At 34.4% G+C, this 19,647-nt stretch overlaps 1 protein-coding gene across 1 annotated transcript in view; it reads right to left on the bottom strand.

Annotated features, from left to right (window-relative positions):
* Window positions 1–3,576: 3,576 nt before the first annotated feature.
* Window positions 3,577–19,647, bottom strand: part of LOC149775055 (lysine-specific demethylase 2B-like) — a 123,589-nt gene continuing 107,518 nt past the window's right edge. The window contains exon 18 of the mRNA XM_089944332.1: window positions 3,577–18,595. Within this exon, the coding sequence (XP_089800458.1) occupies window positions 17,363–18,595 (1,233 nt within the window). The 3' untranslated portion in view covers window positions 3,577–17,362. The remainder of the gene's footprint in view (window positions 18,596–19,647) is intronic.

Here is a 19,647-nt window from a genome sequence, read left to right as displayed (position 1 = left end):
GTATACTGCTTAAACAAATGAATGACAGTTCATCTTGGATGTTATGTTTAAAAATTCTAACATTTTCTCCAACAATTCTCAGACTTATGCCAAACAAGACACATATGCAAGCATTACATATTGTGTAGCTCGTTAATGGAGGACTGCAGGTGTACAATGAACTTAATAAAAAATGTCATATAAATTTATATTTTCCTTTGTCCAATGTAATATTTTTGGTAAAAATATTTATCAATGTTTTAAATCTTAATCTACATAAACTGTATATAGCTTAATAAAACAGAAATATTTGCACTTAATACTTTGTTGTTTTTTTTATTATTACTTAACAGTGGTTTAGCCCACCTGGCTCTGTCAACATTTGCTCATGAACATCTAGAGGTTTTTTATTAGATGTTGATTACACTTAATATTTAAGCTTATTATATATTTCATAGATATTGAAATATATCGGTGGGAGAAAAATTATGTCACCAAAGTGGCAATATAACTTTTGGAACTACTTTCTTTTTCCAATTAGGAAATATATCTGCCCTTATGGATGTTATTCAAACATGAATTTTGATATTTAGACATATTCCTTTATTCCAAGGTCATTATTTAGATTCCATGAGAGGTGCATCTGCAAAATCATTGTTAAAGTATGTATACATTTTTGGACGAAATGAACCTTAAAGTGTGATCTAGTACAATCTGAATTGAATGTTGCATGAGAGGTGCATCTGCAAAATCATTGTTAAAGTATGTATACATTTTTGGACGAAATGAACCTTAAAGTGTGATCTAGTACAATCTGAATTGAATGTTGCAGGCTGTGATGTCATAATGAAAGCTACGCATACTGATAAACAAATTCATACTACCCTCGATTGTGATCATTCCACTCAACACATTCTTATTGTGACCCAAGTTTAAAACATGGCCGCCATTGTAAAAGTCCATAGTGATTGATAGTTTTCGTCTGGAAGTTTCTTGGTGAAAGTTATGTTGCAGAGCATTCAGTAATCAGGATTGAATTGACTTTGGTCAAAGAAAATTATTGTTAAATTTTAAAAGAACAATTTACATTTAATTTAAAATGATTAGATGTGCATACATGACCCATGTGACTTGTACTATATTTATAAAACCTTGACCCATGTGACTTGTACTATATTTAAAAATCCTTGAAACTTCTGAAACACTACTCAACAGAATTTAACTAAATTTAACACAAATTAACCAAGCAAACAAGTTTTCAAATGTATGCAAAAGATGTCATCCACCTTTAAAATATGGCCACCGTTGCTACAAACAGAAAAACTTTGTACTGACTTTTAATTATTTAGAAATGATGATCTGCAGTATAAATGAAAATGACTTCATTTCAACAAGAGTCCCTTGAAGGGACTTGTACTGACTTGAAGGGACTTGTACTGACTTGAAGGGACTTCATGGAATCATAGATACAAATGTTTTTGTTTTTTAACTGCTGAATATTGAAACCATCTCTGACATTGTTAAAAAACTTCACCATACAAAATTTGATTACAAATATATTTTCTTGGAAAAATTCTGTCATGGTCATTGACTTAAACCTATTATTATTAATGGAAAGTCAGTCAACTGGTCTCAGACAATATCAACAGATAGTTATGTACTAAGTTTAGTTAAATCTTCAATTAGCTTGTTTTTGTTGAAAAGAAAAGTAATCACTCAGATATTAATCAGATACATCTGATAAAAATCAGTCATACTTCTCTGTGTTATCATGCTTATCAAAACCTTTGACTTTAAAATCGATGTCAGAATGCTTTCAGTGATTGACTTGAATGTTAAAGTCATTATGTACACAAGTACTATGCAAGCAATGACCTTTGACTCAATTCCCACATAAATTAGGTCTGGGTTTCAAAACTTAAAAAAGGTGTAGACATGCTGATCATCTGCACCATGTTCATTGTTAATTCAATACCGCAAGAAGTGTTTTAGCAAAAGCCCAAGGTCAAGGTTACCATTCATCCAATAGGAGTATTGCTACTATTTTTAAGATGGTCACTAAGATAAGACCAACAACTCTGTGGAAGCATACACATAAAAGATTTTCAGGACAGCTGTCAAGGCAGCCATTTTGGATGTTTTATCAACATCATTTTAATAAAGGAATGAAAATATGCTACAAGAAAGAAGGTATTTTTGATGTTGGTATGGGGCATAGCCATCAATTTAGGAGAACCAGGTGTTAATAGATTTATCAAATTTTGGGAGGTCACCTTGGCATCATTTTCATTTAGGATCAAAATTTCACTAAAACACCATGTTGATAAGACCATCCCTTCAAGAAGAGTACTGATTACAAGATTTTCAAGATGACTGCCACTGATCACTACCCTTTTCAATTGGGACCACTAAACATCATGACAGATGTTTTAGTGAAATCCATATGTTGCAATGATTATTAACTGAGGAGCAGCTTTTACTAGATTTTCAAAATGACCACCATAGCGTCCATATTTGATGTCCCTAGGGCACTACTTTCATTTACGAATAGCTAGACATCGTAAGAAGTCTTGTAGTGAAAATCCCATGTCAATATGAAAGAGTATCAGTAGTGGTAACAAGATTTTTAGTATGACTGCCATCCTGGCAGCCATATTTGATGTCAGACTGGCACCATTTATATTTACAGCCAAATAGATAGCATAAGACGTCTTCTGGCAAAAGAAACCTCATCCTTATGGCTCTGTTCAGAAGGTTTAGTGACAACAAGATTTTACTTAGGACCAACTAAAGATCATGTTAAGTCCTTCTGTGAAAAGATCATCCGTCCATATTGAGTGGCTATAAAAAGACATTGGAAGTCAGGTAAGATCATTTTTAAAGTAGATATTTCTAAAGTAAACCCATGTTGGTATCATTTTCATTCTGTAGGAGTAATAGTAACAAGATTTCAAAGACACTGTCATGGTGGCCATATTTGGTATCAGGTGGCACCATTTTGATTTTATGACCAACTAATAATATGTGGGACAGGCATCGGTGTCTTAATAACACATATTTTGCTTTTAACATCTCAATCAAGTGTTTGTGGTTGAAATTAAATAGACCTTATTCACTGATCCAGCTGGAAAACTTCTATGCAATTTAAATCCATACACCTTTTTTAAAACCACCTTTTGTATCTTCATATCATGGTTTTCCAACTGAATCATATGCTCAAATGATGTGAAAGTCACGATGCATACAACACGATTGGGGCATGGTCTGTGTTGATTGGTCATTTTAGCATGGTCTGTGTTGATTGGTCCTTTTGGCTTACCAATCATAAAGTCAACATAAGTGTCACTTAATGATATTGTGTGATTTCATTATCAATATGTGATAGACAGACACTAAATATGAGACAACACACTAAACCATTAGGTTGACATATTAAATCATATGCAATTAATCTTCCAAAAGGAATAAGATTTAAATCTGTGCTAAGCCTTGGTATTAAGTAAAGAAAATATTATCTTTCATTCTGCTTAAATTCTATCTTAGTTAAAAATTCTTTTTATAAATCTTGTTTTTTGGTGGAAAAACAACTGACAAGAGTTTTGCAAAAATCTTCTACAATGTTTATTTTGAAAACATGTGCAAAACAACTAAAATTCAAATTACAAACTGAAAAACTCTACTGTTCAATATTGAAATATACAAATACATAAAATGAATATTGTTTTACAAATATGAGAAACTTTCTCACAAATAAAAGTGATTATTCAAAACTCAACTCTGTTTCTAAATATTTTATACAATACCCTACAGAGAAATCTGAAAGGGCCACAATAAGACTAAGAAAAACCCACCAAAAAAAAAAGAACAAAAAACAACGAACTAAACTGTATCTATGGAAGGTGGAGGTCTATGAAAAGTTGAATAACAAAACCATAACACAGTCAAAAGAACTTGAAAATGTGACAAAACATTGGAATACAATGTCCTGTGTTGATAGGGAACATATGTAATTTACAGTATTTAATGTTTGTTTGGGCATAATTTAAGAGTTTGGGCTAAGTGTCTGAGGTTTTAGGTTTTTCCAATTATGGTGGTACAACTGTATTTAATTACAGCTGGTATCACAAGATCACATGTCAAACAAGCTAAAATCTGCATAATGATATAGGAAATGGGCATTGGTACCATCTTGTCAATCAAATTTCCTCATATAGGTCAAAGCCATATATATATATATATATATATATATATATATATATATATATATATATATATATAGTGCTAAACAAGTTCTGAACAAGTAAAAATTTTTCAATCTTCAAAATTCAACATGTCTTGCCCATATATTCAAATAACCAAATGTTATCCATGCTTTTGAGTATTTCATCCCTACTAAAATCATGTGAACATTCTAATAAAAAAGTAGGAAAAAATACCTTATATATTCATTGATTTACAAGTCCAAATGCAAACAACATAGATCCCAATGTGTCATCATATCATGTGCTGGAAGATCAGGGACTTTGTTCTATCACCCCTAATAAACTGCACAGACCCAAATCTATCAGCACATTATGCAATGACAAATCTAAGTCTATACAGTTTCTTCAAACTTATAAGGGAAATTAACAGTCTCCTTAGTAGATATTTGCTGCCATTTAGTGAAAACTGATTGATGGGTTGATCACCAAGCATGGACTTACCATTAGGCATGGACTTATCATTAGGCATGGACTTGTCATCAGGCATTGACTTATCATCAGGCATGGACTTATCATTAGGCATGGATTTGTCACCAAGCATGGACTTATCATTAGGCATGGACTTATCATTAGGCATGGACTTGTCATCAGGCATTGACTTATCTTCAAGCACAGGCTTATCATCAGGCATATTTTTCAACAAATCTTTTCAACTTAAAAAAAATATGCTCGTATGGGATGCAATTAAATAAAAAAATAAACCCATTTTTTTTATTAAAACTAAAAAAGAAATTAAAATCATACACATTCATGGCATTATTTTGTTGTGCTTTTACTACTTTTTAAACCTTTTATTTTGATGTTTACATTTCTAAATGACTTTGACAAAACACCCATTTACAATTTAGATAAGTTCAACGTATTGTATTGCCAAAAGGAAAGACTTTCATTTAAAAGTGAATACCATATGCTGGTTAAAACATTTTGTATTTACAATATGTAAATAAATATACCTATATACAGGTCTCTTGGTAGTAATATATATATATATATATATATATAGAGAGAGAGAGAGAGAGAGAGAGAGAGAGAGAGGCAGAGAGGCACTGGTTGTTAAATAGAATTAAAATTCATGTTATGAATGGTGAACAGCCAATATTTCAACAATCAGCTGTTATACTTTTATGTACTTTTTCTTGCATTTCCCAACTGATTGCCTCACTTCTGTGGACCTCTTTCACTTCATTCCAGTCATAGCTAGAATTACCTGGACAGTAATATCGTATCAGCCAAATGTCTAGGAATATTTAATTAGCATGAAATAACCATGCATGACAATGTGGTTTTTGGCATGTTGTGCCAATAGGTCTTGGAACTGAAACTGGAATAAACTGTTTTTTCTGTGGTGTTAACTGCCAATAGATCATAATCTGTCATAGATCTTGTACATGAGGATGATCACAATTATGGTGTAAGTGAACACAGATTAGAACTTCCATATAACCTCTCTCTGCCCATCTCTCTCTCTATTGCCAAAATAATACACCAGAATGGATATAAAGTAAACAAATTGCACTGTTGTCAATCTGATGAATATGGCCAAATAATTCACATGTTGTCAATCTGATGAATATGGCCAAATTAATCACGTGTTGTCAATCTGACAAATATGGCCAAATTAATCACATGTTGTCAATCTGATGAATATGGCCAAATTAATCATGTGTTGTCAATCTGACAAATATGGCCAAATTAATCACGTGTTGTCAATATGATGAATATGGCCAAATTAATCACATGTTGTCAATCTGACAAATATGGCCAAATTAATCATGTGTTGTCAATCTGACAAATATGGCCAAATTAATCACGTGTTGTCAATCTGACGAATATGGCCAAATTAATCATGTGTTGTCAATCTGATGAATATGGCCAAATTAATCACGTGTTGTCCATCTGATAAATATGGCAATTAATCACATGTTGTCAATCTGATGAATATAACCTCTCTCTCCCCCATCTCTCTCTCTATTGCCAAAATAATACACCAGAATGGATATAAAGTAAACAAATTGCACTGTTGTCAATCTGATGAATATGGCCAAATTAATCATGTGTTGTCAATCTGATGAATATGGCCAAATTAATCACATGTTGTCAATCTGATGAATATGGCCAAATTAATCACATGTTGTCAATCTGATGAATATGGCCAAATTAATCATGTGTTGTCAATCTGACGAATATGGCCAAATTAATCACATGTCAATCTGATGAATATGGCCAAATTAATCATGTGTTGTCAATCTGACGAATATGGCCAAATTAATCATGTGTTGTCAATTTGATGAATATGGCCAAATTAATCACATGCTGTCAATCTGATGAATATGGCCAAATTAATCACGTGTTGTCAATCTGATGAATATGGCCAAATTAATCACGTGTTGTCCATCTGATGAATATGGCCAAATTAATCACGTGTTGTCAATCTGACGAATATGGCCAAATTAATCATGTGTTGTCAATCTGATGAATATGGCCAAATTAATCACGTGTTGTCAATCTGACGAATATGGCCAAATTAATCATGTGTTGTCAATCTGATGAATATGGCCAAATTAATCACATGTTGTCAATCTGATGAATATGGCCAAATTAATCACGTGTTGTCAATCTGATGAATATGGCCAAATTAATCACATGTTGTCAATCTGATGAATATGGCCAAATTAATCATGTGTTGTCAATCTGCATGAATATGGCCAAATTAATCACGTGTTGTCAATCTGATGAATATAGCCAAATTTATCACGTGTTGTCAATCTGATGAATATAGCCAAATTAATCACAGGTGTTCAATCTGCATGAACTTTTGAAGTTTATATCTGCAATTCACTGAGTATTTTTTTAGTCATTATTATTCATTCCTGATTTATTACTTATTACTCAAAAACGTGTTAGCAAAGGATTTACAGCCTGTATGACCAAACTTTGATGACAACTGAACCGGTTTATTTACAACATTAGGACAGGTAGGTCAGCAAGTACTCTAGGTTACACAGATCTTTTTGGGTGTCTAATCCACTTTTCTTTAGATTACCAAAAAACAAAAATTATTTAATGTAAACTTTTTGTTCTTTAAAAAAATGTATATATGAAAATTTACATCAGTTTATAGAAATGATAGATTTCTGAAAATACTCTAAATTATAATATTTAGGGTCATCATGCCAGCATTAAGTATCCAACATCATTTGCAACATAACATTTTCACAAGTTAATTAGGGCTGTTCAATTTAAGCATACATGGCACCCAGGGAAGGCAGTTTTAAAAAAAATATGCCAGGGTACTTTGATTTCTAAATTACATCTATGGGTGAGTACCCCACATTAAAAGTGTCTTCCTGGGTCTCAGGTATGTTTTACTAGAACAGCCCTTACTGTCTGTATGGATTCTATTCAGCATTATGAATGTTTTTTTAACATTCATATTTTTGGGGCAAATTCAGTTTTGCAGCTAAACTGTATGCTTGTGATAATTCTATGATCTCATAAGTTTCAGTTGAATTATATCTGAATTTCAAACACTTTTAGCACAGGTCATTTACATGCACGAAGATGATGCCATCAATGCTTGAGGAGGGACACCTATGTCTTGTAATTAACAGGTAAGATAATTCATGGTACAAAGGTAAAACAAAAGTCAAACCCAATACAAAAATAGTTAACATCTGGACTAGTCAGTCTTGCTTTTGGAATGTTAACTCAATGATGAGAGGATCATCAAAATACACAACACTAAATAGTCTCTCCATTCTTTCCATGTTTACAACACAATTTATCTGTCAAACCAACAGTGAATTCATTATTTTGCAAGAGATGTACAAAAGTTTGTTTACTTCAAGGTTGCCAAAATTACTGAATTTAAAGACCCAATGAATAATGACCCATTTCTCAAGACAATTATATCCAAAACTAGTGAATAAAAATCCATCTCTCAATACAATCATATCCAGACCAAATGAACACCTACCTCAAGACAACTGTATCCCCATCCACAATTTAAGTAGTGATGAAAGTACAAAATACAAAATTTTAAACCATGAAAAAATGGTCATATAATCAGTCTCTTTATAATACCAGCAGTTATACATTATTAATCTGATATCTATAAAATAATACCAGTAGTTATATATCCCTAGACTGATATCTGTAATAATACCAGTAGTTATATATCCCTAGACTGATATCTGTAATAATACCAGTAGTTATATATCCCCAGACTGATCTCAATTTTAAATACCAGTAGTTATATATCACCAGACTAATTTCTATATAAATACCGGTAGTTATATTTCACTAGACTGATATCTAAAATAATGCCAGAGTTATATTTCACTAGACTGGTATCTAAAATAATGCCAGTAGTTTTATTTCACTAAACTGGTATCTAAAATAATGCCAGTAGTTATATTTCACTAGACTGGTATCTAAAATAATGCCAGTAGTTATATTTCACTAGACTGATATATACAGACTATTAATATCAGCAGTTATACAATAGTGGACTTGTATCTATAAACACAAATTGCTATTTTAAAAAATAGATCACAACATACTGTATCTGTGAATAATACTGACTGTAATAATAAACATGATCTAAAACCAAAACTAAATTGTATGTCCATACAACATGGATACTTGTGCCAATGTGATGCAAATACAGGGCAAAGTTCAAACAGGGCTTTATCTCCAATAAATTCTGTCTGAGAATAGTGAAAATGAAATGTGGCAAAAAATCTTATCAAATTTGGTTACAATACATGAAGCCAATTGGTAGTTACTGAGTGGAAATGAAATGCATGTCAGACATGATGAGATTGATGAAAATACTGTTAACACTAGACTCTCCATATATATGGTGGCTGTACCTATTGGGATACAGTGCAGGTAATACCTTTATAGGGATATGGCATGGGTCATACCTCTATAGGGATATGGTGTGTGGGTCATACCTCTTTATTGGGATATGCTGCGAGTCATACCTCCATAGGGATAGAGTGCTGATCATACCTCAATAGAAATAGAGATATGGTGTGGGTCATACCTCTGTAGGGATATGGTGTGGGTCATACCTCTATAGGGATAGAGTGCTGATCATACCTCAATAGAGATATGGCATGGGTCATACCTCTGTAGGGATATGGTGTAGGGATATGGTGTGGGTCATACCTGTATTGGGATATTGTGTGGGTCAAAGCTCTATAGAGATATGGTGTGGGTCACACCTTTATAGGGATATGGTGTGGGCTATATTAGTATAGGGATATATTGTAGGCCATACCTCTACAGGGTCATACCTCTATAAAGACAAGGTATGAGGTATCACTCCATAAGACAGAACAATCATACAGTCAATATACAGCGCACTGTTTACATGCTACATTTACAATAGCCATAAAAGCTGGAAAAATATTTTCCACTGTAAAAACTGACCTACCAATATATAATGTGCCAGCACTCTACAGTCTGTACTAATCACCTGACATCAGTCATACAATGAATGGTATTGGCCCAATCACCAGTATTTAATGTGCCAGCACTCTACAGTCTGTACTAATCACTTGACATCAGTCATACAATGAATGGCATTGGCCCAATCACCAGTATTTAATGTGCCAGCACTCTACAGTCTGTACTAATCACTTGACATCAGTCATACAATGAATGGTATTGGCCCAATCACCAGTATTTAATGTGCCAGCACTCTACAGTCTGTACTAATCACTTGACATCAGTCATACAATGAATGGTATTGGCCCAATCACCCGTATATAATGTGCCAGCAGAATACAGTCTGTACTAATCACTTGACATCAGTCATACAATGAATGGTATTGGCCCAATCACCTGTATATAATGTGCCAGCACTCTACAGTCTGTACTAATCACTTGACATCAGTCGTACAATGAATGGTATTGGCCCAATCACCCGTGTATAATGTGCCAGCACTCTACAGTCTGTACTAATCACTTGACATCAGTCATACAATGAATGGTATTGGCCCAATCACCCGTATATAATGTGCCAGCAGAATACAGTCTGTACTAATCACTTGACATCAGTCATACAATGAATGGTATTGGCCCAATCACCCGTGTATAATGTGCCAGCAGAATACAGTCTGTACTAATCACTTGACATCAGTCATACAATGAATGGTATTGGCCCAATCACCTGTATATAATGTGCCAGCAGAATACAGTCTGTACTGATCACTTGACATCAGTCGTACAATGAATGGTATTGGCCCAATCACCCGTGTATAATGTACCAGCAGAATACAGTCTGTACTAATCACTTGACATCAGTCATACAATGAATGGTATTGGCCCAATCACCCGTATATAATGTGCCAGCAGAATACAGTCTGTACTAATCACTTGACATCAGTCATACAATGAATGGCATTGGTCCAATCACCTGTATATAATGTGCCAGCAGAATACAGTCTGTACTAATCACTTGACATCAGTCGTACAATGAATGGTATTGGCCCAATCACCTGTATATAATGTGCCAGCAGAATACAGTCTGTACTAATCACCTGACATCAGTCATACAATGAATGGTATTGGCCCAATCACCTGTATATAATGTGCCAGCAGAATACAGTCTGTACTAATCACCTGACATCAGTCATACAATGAATGGTATTGGCCCAATCACCCGTGTATAATGTGCCAGCAGAATACAGTCTGTACTAATCACTTGACATCAGTCATACAATGAATGGTATTGGCCCAATCACCTGTATATAATGTGCCAGCAGAATACAGTCTGTACTGATCACTTGACATCAGTCGTACAATGAATGGTATTGGCCCAATCACCCGTGTATAATGTGCCAGCAGAATACAGTCAGTACTAATCACTTGACATCAGTCATACAATGAATGGTATTGGCCCAATCACCTGCATATAATGTGCCAGCAGAATTCAGTCTGTACTAATCACCTGACATCAGTCATACAATGAATGGTATTGGCCCAATCACCTGTATATAATGTGCCAGCATAGTAAAATGAACACTATATGCTCTGATCAACTCACACAAAAGTGCCAATAATAGGTCAGAGTCTGTGCTGTTTTGCTGTCAGCATGTGGATAAAACAGATAAATACAGTGCAAGACAGCATTAATACTGTATTGCTAAGTGAGCAAAGTTGGTGCTATATACACAATGTTGGTTTCAAGACACTTCCCACAATGAGATTCCCATTAATTTACTTAATTTGAGAAACTATAAAATATATTAAGTTTTTGTGAAATAAAAGCTGAAATATATATATTTCTTGTTTTGGTTGTTTTTGTTGGGTTTTTTTTACAAATAGATTTAATAAAATTTGTTAACATTCTTTTTCTTGCAGAAATGGATACTCAATGCAGGAATTATTGAGGTGCTTTACTGGAGTAGGCATACATCAAAACACTGAATCATTACGTACTGTATCACAAGCAGACCTTCACACACACACATCTGCATATAACATTAACTTTTCCAATTTACAATTTAAAAAATTTCCATGCATACATTTTTTGCACTTTGTACAATTTTCTAATTACTTAATTCCCATTCACAAGATATTATGCTTGTTCTTTTTTGACCAGGCCTCAAAATTCATGAAAACTGCAGAAAATCTGCTAAGGTGTAGCCTATTCTTTCATACAGGTATTCTAAAAATACCCACAGAAATCCAGAAAACAAGTTGTGACGCATAATCATGCACATATTACTATAATGTAAGTATATTTGTTCCGACAAAAGTAATCCTGTACAACAGATGAGTTTCAGTACAGGATCCCATCTGAATAATGTCATTGCTTTCTGCCGATAATGGACATTCTCATCAAGATATTGACAAAATGGTGAGGAGGTCATCACATGCTCTCACTGTCCAAGTGTCACTATAAGATAATTTATGCCTAACCTAAAACCTAGTATAGTTGACCCAATTCAAGACAACAATCTAAAACCTAATGAAGTTGACCCAATCAAAATTCAAGACAACAATCTAAAACCTACTGAAGTTGACACAATCAAAATTCAAAACAAACTAAAACCTAGTATAGTTGACTCAATCAAAATTCAAGACAATGTAAAACAAAGTGAAGTTGACCCAATCAAAATTCAAGACAACAATCTAAAACCTACTGAAGTTGACACAATCAAAATTCAAAACAAGCTAAAACCTAGTATAGTTGACTCAATCAAAATTCAAGACAATGTAAAACAAAGTGAAGTTGACACAATCAAAATTCAAAACAAACTAAAACCTAGTATACTTGACTCAATCAAAATTCAAGACAACCTAAAACCTACTGTAGATGACCCAATCAAAATTCAAGACTACAACCTAAAACCTAGTGAAGTTGACCCTATCAAAATTCAAGACAACCTAAAACCTCATGTAAATGACCCTATCAAAATTCAAGATGACAACTTAAAACCTAGTGTACCGGTGGTTGACCCTATCAAAATTCAAGACAACCTAAAACACAGTGTAGTTGACCCAATCAAAATTCAAGACAATGTAAAACCTACTGTAGTTGAAGCAATCAAAATTCAAGACAGCCTAAACCTAGTGTAGCTGACCCAATCAAAATTCAAGACAATGTAAAACCTAGTGTAGTTGAATCAATCAAAATTCAAGACAACCTAAAACCTAGTATAGCTGACCCAATCAAAGTTCAAGGCAACAACCTAAAACCTAGTGTACTTAACCCAAAATTCAAGACAACAACCTAAAGCTAAGTGCATTTTTCTACTTAACGGTGAGCAAGTCTCACTATCATAACACAGATGCCACTGAGTGCAAATAATCCTATTTGCTTTTTTACCACAAGAATCTTTCATGAAAATTAAACAACCCATACTGAACAATCTGGATGATTCTTGGTGGTAAGACAATAATATTGTGAGACACTGCAAAAAAACATGCTTGTAGTTTTAGTTAAAACAGATTTGGAATGAAATACAGCTTTAAAGAAAAAGGTACCAGCAAAATTCCAATGAATTTTTGTTATCACTTAAGATTCTCTTGTTTTAATTCATAACTTGCTTAATATTTCTTTCAATTTTACAACTGCTAAATGTTAGTATTTAAATTACTTCATGCAATACAAGCATTCTATGTAATGCTACATCTTGACTGTTTTGCCATTTGATGACCCAAGTACTGGTACTGTATACACCCGCTTACAAGTCCTACCGCAAACAAAATAGACCCCGATCTGCTGTCACATAATGCGCCAGCAAATCAGGGTCTATGCTGCTTGTTTGATTGCTTCTAACAAAGTGTATAGTGCAAGATCTGTCCACACATTAAGATTCTGCAGCTGACTCGGCTTATCAGTGAGTACACACAAATCTGAAATTGACATTTGGGAAAACTAAACACTGCTTTGAGAAGTGGCTATTAAAGGGACTGAATATTACGGAGGTTTCTCTTAACTTCCATGGTGCATTATACTTTAAGTTCTTATAATGCATAATTAAGAAATTTGTATCACAATGTTTACTCAAATGTAAAAAAATTAAAGCACATATTTTGACAATATATTGTTCAGTCTAATGGAATTAAAGCTGGAGGGAGGTAGCAATGTAGTTAGTTTTCTAAAAAAAGGCAACAAAAAAAAATTAGTCTACCTAATTAGTAATGACTCACCCTCTGTCCACAGAAAGCTCTAATATAGAGCAAACCTGAGACACTAAGGTGATTTTTTTCAGGAAGCAAAATTAACAATTCTACTAATATTAATGATTTTCTATAAACATACGAGTCTCTACAAAACTGATCTAAAAAAATTGTCAATTCTGTAATGTGAAACAATGATTTTCTTTTGACTGTGTATGATCTAATGATTTGCCATGTAGAACATGATTTTCTACATGATATTCTGATTTTATAATTCTAACATGTGAACTAATGATTTTCTGTGACATAACTAAAGATTTTCTATGCAGCACATAATTCAAAGCTACAAGTTTCACTTCCTTATCAAGAATAAATGAATTTCTGCTGCCTTTCTACATGAATTGGTTTTCTATTTCTTTCTTAACAATTTTCTACAGTATAAACTGCAGATTTAGAAATGATTTTCTATACCTTTTCATCAACAAAAACAATGTACTACCATTATTATGTGGCACAATAACTGATGATTTTCCAGAACACAAAGCTGCCAACCTAATTCATAACATTTAAACCTTTGCTTTTCTAATATGTCTGTCAATAAATTAATACAAATATAACTACAAGAACCCCTGTCTAGTGTTATTTCTTTAAAAGAAAAAAATAATTATATATGTCCCAAAAAATTCACACGGCAGAAGCCCACAGAAGAAATGATTAATATGATTTGCCATTCTGCAAATTATTTTTCAGTTGCCAATTACCCCAAAACAAAATTAAACAGTTGCTTTCTATACATACTTGCCTCAAAATAAACTGAAGCATTTGTTTACAATGTAAAAAAAGCATAAATCAAGTCACAAAATACAGGTAAATTATTTGTGTGATCAGTGATAATATACACACACAGATACACACTAAATGAGAAATTTTTCTAAAGCCCATTATGACCATTTTAGGAACAAGAATCCAATGAGGGGCCGATCCACTACTGGCTGAAGGAATTTCTAGCAATTCAAGATAAGACCATTCCTTGTTTCTAAATACTGAGTGTTGAAACAATTACCGATATTCTTGAGTGATAAAACAATTAGCCACTGTCGCAGCCATACTTGATGTAAGATTGGCACATTTTTCATTTAGGATAAACAAGATTTAGGTGAAAACACCATACTGATATGAGCATCCATTCAGGAGAATTCTGACAAGGTTTTCCATATGTTCACTCTGACAACCATGTCTGAGTTCAGATTAGCATCATTTTAATTGACCGAATATTATAAGTAGGCTTTTGTGAAAACACATGTCAATATGGCTTTCCATTTAGGAGTGGCAGTAACAATATATTCAATATGGCTGCCATGGTGGCAATACTGGATGTGAAATTCATACCATTTTCATTTAGTACCAACTGGATGTCATTAATTTAGTAGTAACCCAATTTTCATATGAAGTTCCATCTAAAAGGAGTAGCGACAAGATTTTCAAGGTGGGCTCTGTGGTGATCAGATTGGCATATTTTCACTAAAACCAATTAGATACCTTAAGAAGTCTTCCAGTCAACCTCCATGCTCATATGACTCTCCATTCAGGGCAATTATGAATGACAAGAGTTTCACGATGGCTGCTGTGGTGGCCATACTGAATGTCTGAGCATTTTTGTGACAATCCTTCAAGTAGTTTAGGGGTAGTGGTGATAATAAACATATGCTAATGGATGGATGGATGGATGACAGAAAATGGATTACAGGCCATCCCATAAACTCTCCTATAGTCTGACAATACAAACCCGTTTGTTTGTACCCCCCTGCCGATTTAAATAATGGAAACCTTTAATGTGATAAAAAGTGCAAGGAACTTAGTCAATTCATTCACTGATTTATAGTTTCTAACCAGACTGTGAGCAAAGGGGCCCTAGCACCGTCAAATTATGCGTGCTTCATGTTTAACGGAAGTTATCAGTGTATTAGATTTACATGCTCGGATCCATTTCCAGTTTCTGGACAAGTCCATTTTCAGCAAAGAGATGTATCGCTACTACAGTTGTACATACATAAGTCGTCTGCTTCCAATATTTACAATGTCGAATCAAAGGAAAATAATGACAACTACAAATTTGCTTTTCATGTGGATTTAACAAGCGGTTTAATTTCTGTGTTCATATATGCAAAGGGATACAATTCCAAACTCTCAATGTTATGTAATTTATGGAATTATCTGGCAGTTGACGAAGAGGATGAACTAAGACATTATGTTGTCTGATGGAAATAAACTAGCCTATAGTGTACGCAATATGGCGCCATGTTAGTATGGAAATTCTGTTAAGCATGAAATGGTGCAGGAGATGCCCGCATTAGTGTCCTTCTGGTCAGTCTGGTTAGAAATTAAAAATCAATGATTCAATTGAATTAGTTCTGTGCACTTTTTATCACATTAAACGTTCTCGTTTTTGAAATTGGTAGGGGGTACAAACGGGGCTGTAGAGTCAGACTATAGTATATGACCAGTGGAGCTAAATATTTTGTGAATAAGCATCCTCATGGAGTACTGTATTTTTCAACAGAAATATTGAAGGATATATTGTACTTGTAGTGGAACAGCTGAAATGACAAATCACATTAAATGCATTGGGACAGAAAGCCATTACTCCATGCTTTTATAAGAATTAAAATACACTACATGTAAGTGCGTAACTACAAATGGCATAGATCCAGATCAACCATCCTCAAATGCATCATCAGATCTAGGTCCATACTTAAATCATATGTAGAATTAATAGGACATGTACCTGCTCTGCCAGTACATTATGAACAGCGTAGCGCTGGGTACTGTGCTATTCATGGTTAGGAAGTCACTGTACACTGGACAAAAAAGGCCTGGGCCTGCATAATGAGCCTACAACCAAACCAATCCTGTAAAATGTATGACCGTGACTCCATGATCAAAAGTTTTAGTGGGACTGTCACAGAATTAACAGTTTCAGCTTCATAGTGGTTTAACCAAATTTCTGTAACTGTAACCTACATTCAGCACAGGGTTAAATTAGGGCAATCAAGTGTGACTAATAATGAATTGTGTAAGATTTATATTGATTAAACAAAGTATGAAGAAAAGTTTTTCAATGGGTTTGGGAAATATAAGCAAATGAACTTTAACCAAAGCTTCAATAAAAATGTTATCTGTATTTGACCTTGACCCCAAGGTCAAGGGTGCATGCAACCTTTATGTTGAATGAACTATCTTAGCTTTATAGTGGTTCATCAGAGGCATGAAAAAAAAACTCCATCAAGGAAGGTTTAGGAAACATAAGCAACGAAAAAATTTAATTGCATAATACTCTGCACACAAAAAAATATTTTAATGCTGCCTTCATTAAAAAAGTGATAACTCTGTCTTGTTTGAAACTAATGATTGGCAAACACAATACAAGAGCTGCAACACTTGGATGAATATACACCATCCAAAACAAATCTTGTGATATTTCACCAAGTCAATGACTTGAGAGTCTTCAAACTGAATTGCTGGCAATTCTGAATGGTAATTTTGCTGCAGCCTTTAACACTGAGTTTCTCCAGCTTTGTGCACCGTTTAATCATGTGAAGACTGTTACCCGTTAATTGCCTGCAGCCCGACAAGTCCAACGCAATCAAATTCGAATGAAGAGTTGATTTGGTAAGAATATTAATCCCTTCATCAGTAATGCGAATACAGTAGCTGACATCCACTTCCTGCAATTTTGGAAGGTATTCCGTCATCAATCGGAGAGATATATCAGTTATTTCAGTGCCAGCCACACCAAGCTTTGTCAGCTGACTAAGCCGACTGATGTTCTTTAAAGCAGGTCGTCTGTCCACTGGCAAAGTAACCAGGTCCTCAAAATACTGGTCTTTAAGGCTTGAGGCCCAGTTCAGATTGAGAGAATGAAGAAGAGGGCATGTGGATGAACAAAGGGCACTTACTGTAGCCCATGAGCATTTGGATAAGTCAAGGTGCTTCAGCTGAGGAATACGAGTTACAAGCCAATCAAGCTGTTTCTGAGTCATAACCACTGATGACAAGTTCAACGAAAGTGGTTGCCTACGAACAATGCCCATCAAATGAACCTCAACAATCCTTCGTTTGCTAAGATCCAGAGTTTTCCACAAACTTGGGTGAATACACCAGCGATTCCATGTCTTACAGACACACAAACACTTTGCAAGATCAACTTGAGTCAAAAACTTAAACACTTTCATCCAGCATTCTCTTGACAAAATATGGGTTTTGCCATTATTTAGCTCTACATAATCCGGTGGCGGGGGAGGTGGCGCAGGTCTCACAACATATTTCTGAAGAACAATTCTTGGTTCCTTTGCAAGCAATTGCTCTTGAGATTTGTCTTCTCGTCTTTTGCTAGCATTAAAATTGTCTATGCCATGCCTCAAGAACACTCCACTGGATTCAGATTCACTTTTATTTGCCATATCCTGGTTAGCACTTCCTTCTGCCCCCATACTATTGTTTGTATTTGCATCATTCGTTGTAAGTGGATAATTCTGCTCATGCATGACCTTGCGCCCCAACCTAGCCCCACGTGCCAGTCTCATCCCTGAAACACTCAGTGCCGAGTCGAATCCTTGCTTTGTCCTGGCTGCTCGTTGTGGAGAAGCTCTACCAATGCGGTCCTCAGAATGAGCTCTTGAGGTGGAAGGCTGCTCAGGATCAAATGGGCTGAGCTGAAAGATGCAATATTTAGGATTATTTTTTCATCAATGCATGTTACAGTTTAGGTTCAAGCCCAATTTCACCCCAACTCCTTCTGCATTCAACTTTAATATAGAGAAAAACAAACAATTAGAACAAATAGTCAAATGCTATTTTTACTCACAACTTTCAGCTTGAGAAACTATACTTTGAATTGAGCATGATTTCTAATATTCATGTGGTTGGTTCCATTTTCTCTTGTAGATAGAGGTAGAAGGCCTATGTAAGATTAAATCCAACTTGCAATCTAATGTCAAAAGTTCAGTATACATCACTGCAATAGGATTCAGTACTAAATATTAATCTTCTTCATGTAATATACAGATATCATGATAGAGTAATGAACAAATGGTTTCAACTTTATGCACTAGCCCAAGTAAGATGTTCAACTTTATGCACTAGCCCAAGTAAGATGTTCAACTTTATGCACTAGCCCAAGTAAGATGTTCAACTTAATGCACTAGCCCAAGTAAGATGTTCAACTTAATGCACTAGCCCAAGTAAGATGTTCAACTTAATGCACTAGCCCAAGTAATATGTTCAACTTAATGCACTAGCCCAAGTAAGATGTTCAACTTTATGCACTAGCCCAAGTAAGATGTTCAACTTAATGCACTAGCCCAAGAAAGATGTTTAAATTTCTGGTTTACAATGAGACAGGCCTAAATTTAACATTCACAATATATGACCATACACAGGGTGTTTATTGAGCAATAAAAAGTTGTTTTCTCTCTCTATAAATTCATCTGACTGAATATCAATTTCAGTATTAACTGAGCAATAAATGTTTTTTTCATTTCAAAATTACCACATACATTCAAGCTATGTCCAACTGCAAAAAAATGTGCCAGCAGACCAGGGTTTATGTTGTATTTTCTACTGATTACTCCCAACAAATTGCATATACAGTTCTTGACACAATAAACAATACAGACTGTAATCTACTAGTACATTATATATCTACATAACTGCACATATCACATCAAAGACATTTACCTATTTGTTTGACCAGAAGACTCTTTTT

The sequence above is a fragment of the Sinohyriopsis cumingii genome, chromosome 19 (assembly GCF_028554795.1).
Source record: "Sinohyriopsis cumingii isolate HCF-2022 chromosome 19, ASM2855479v2, whole genome shotgun sequence".
Classification (NCBI taxonomy): Eukaryota; Metazoa; Mollusca; class Bivalvia; order Unionida; family Unionidae; genus Sinohyriopsis; species Sinohyriopsis cumingii.
Note: the sequence above shows the minus strand (reverse complement) of the source record. Positions and strands in the feature narration are given on the sequence as shown.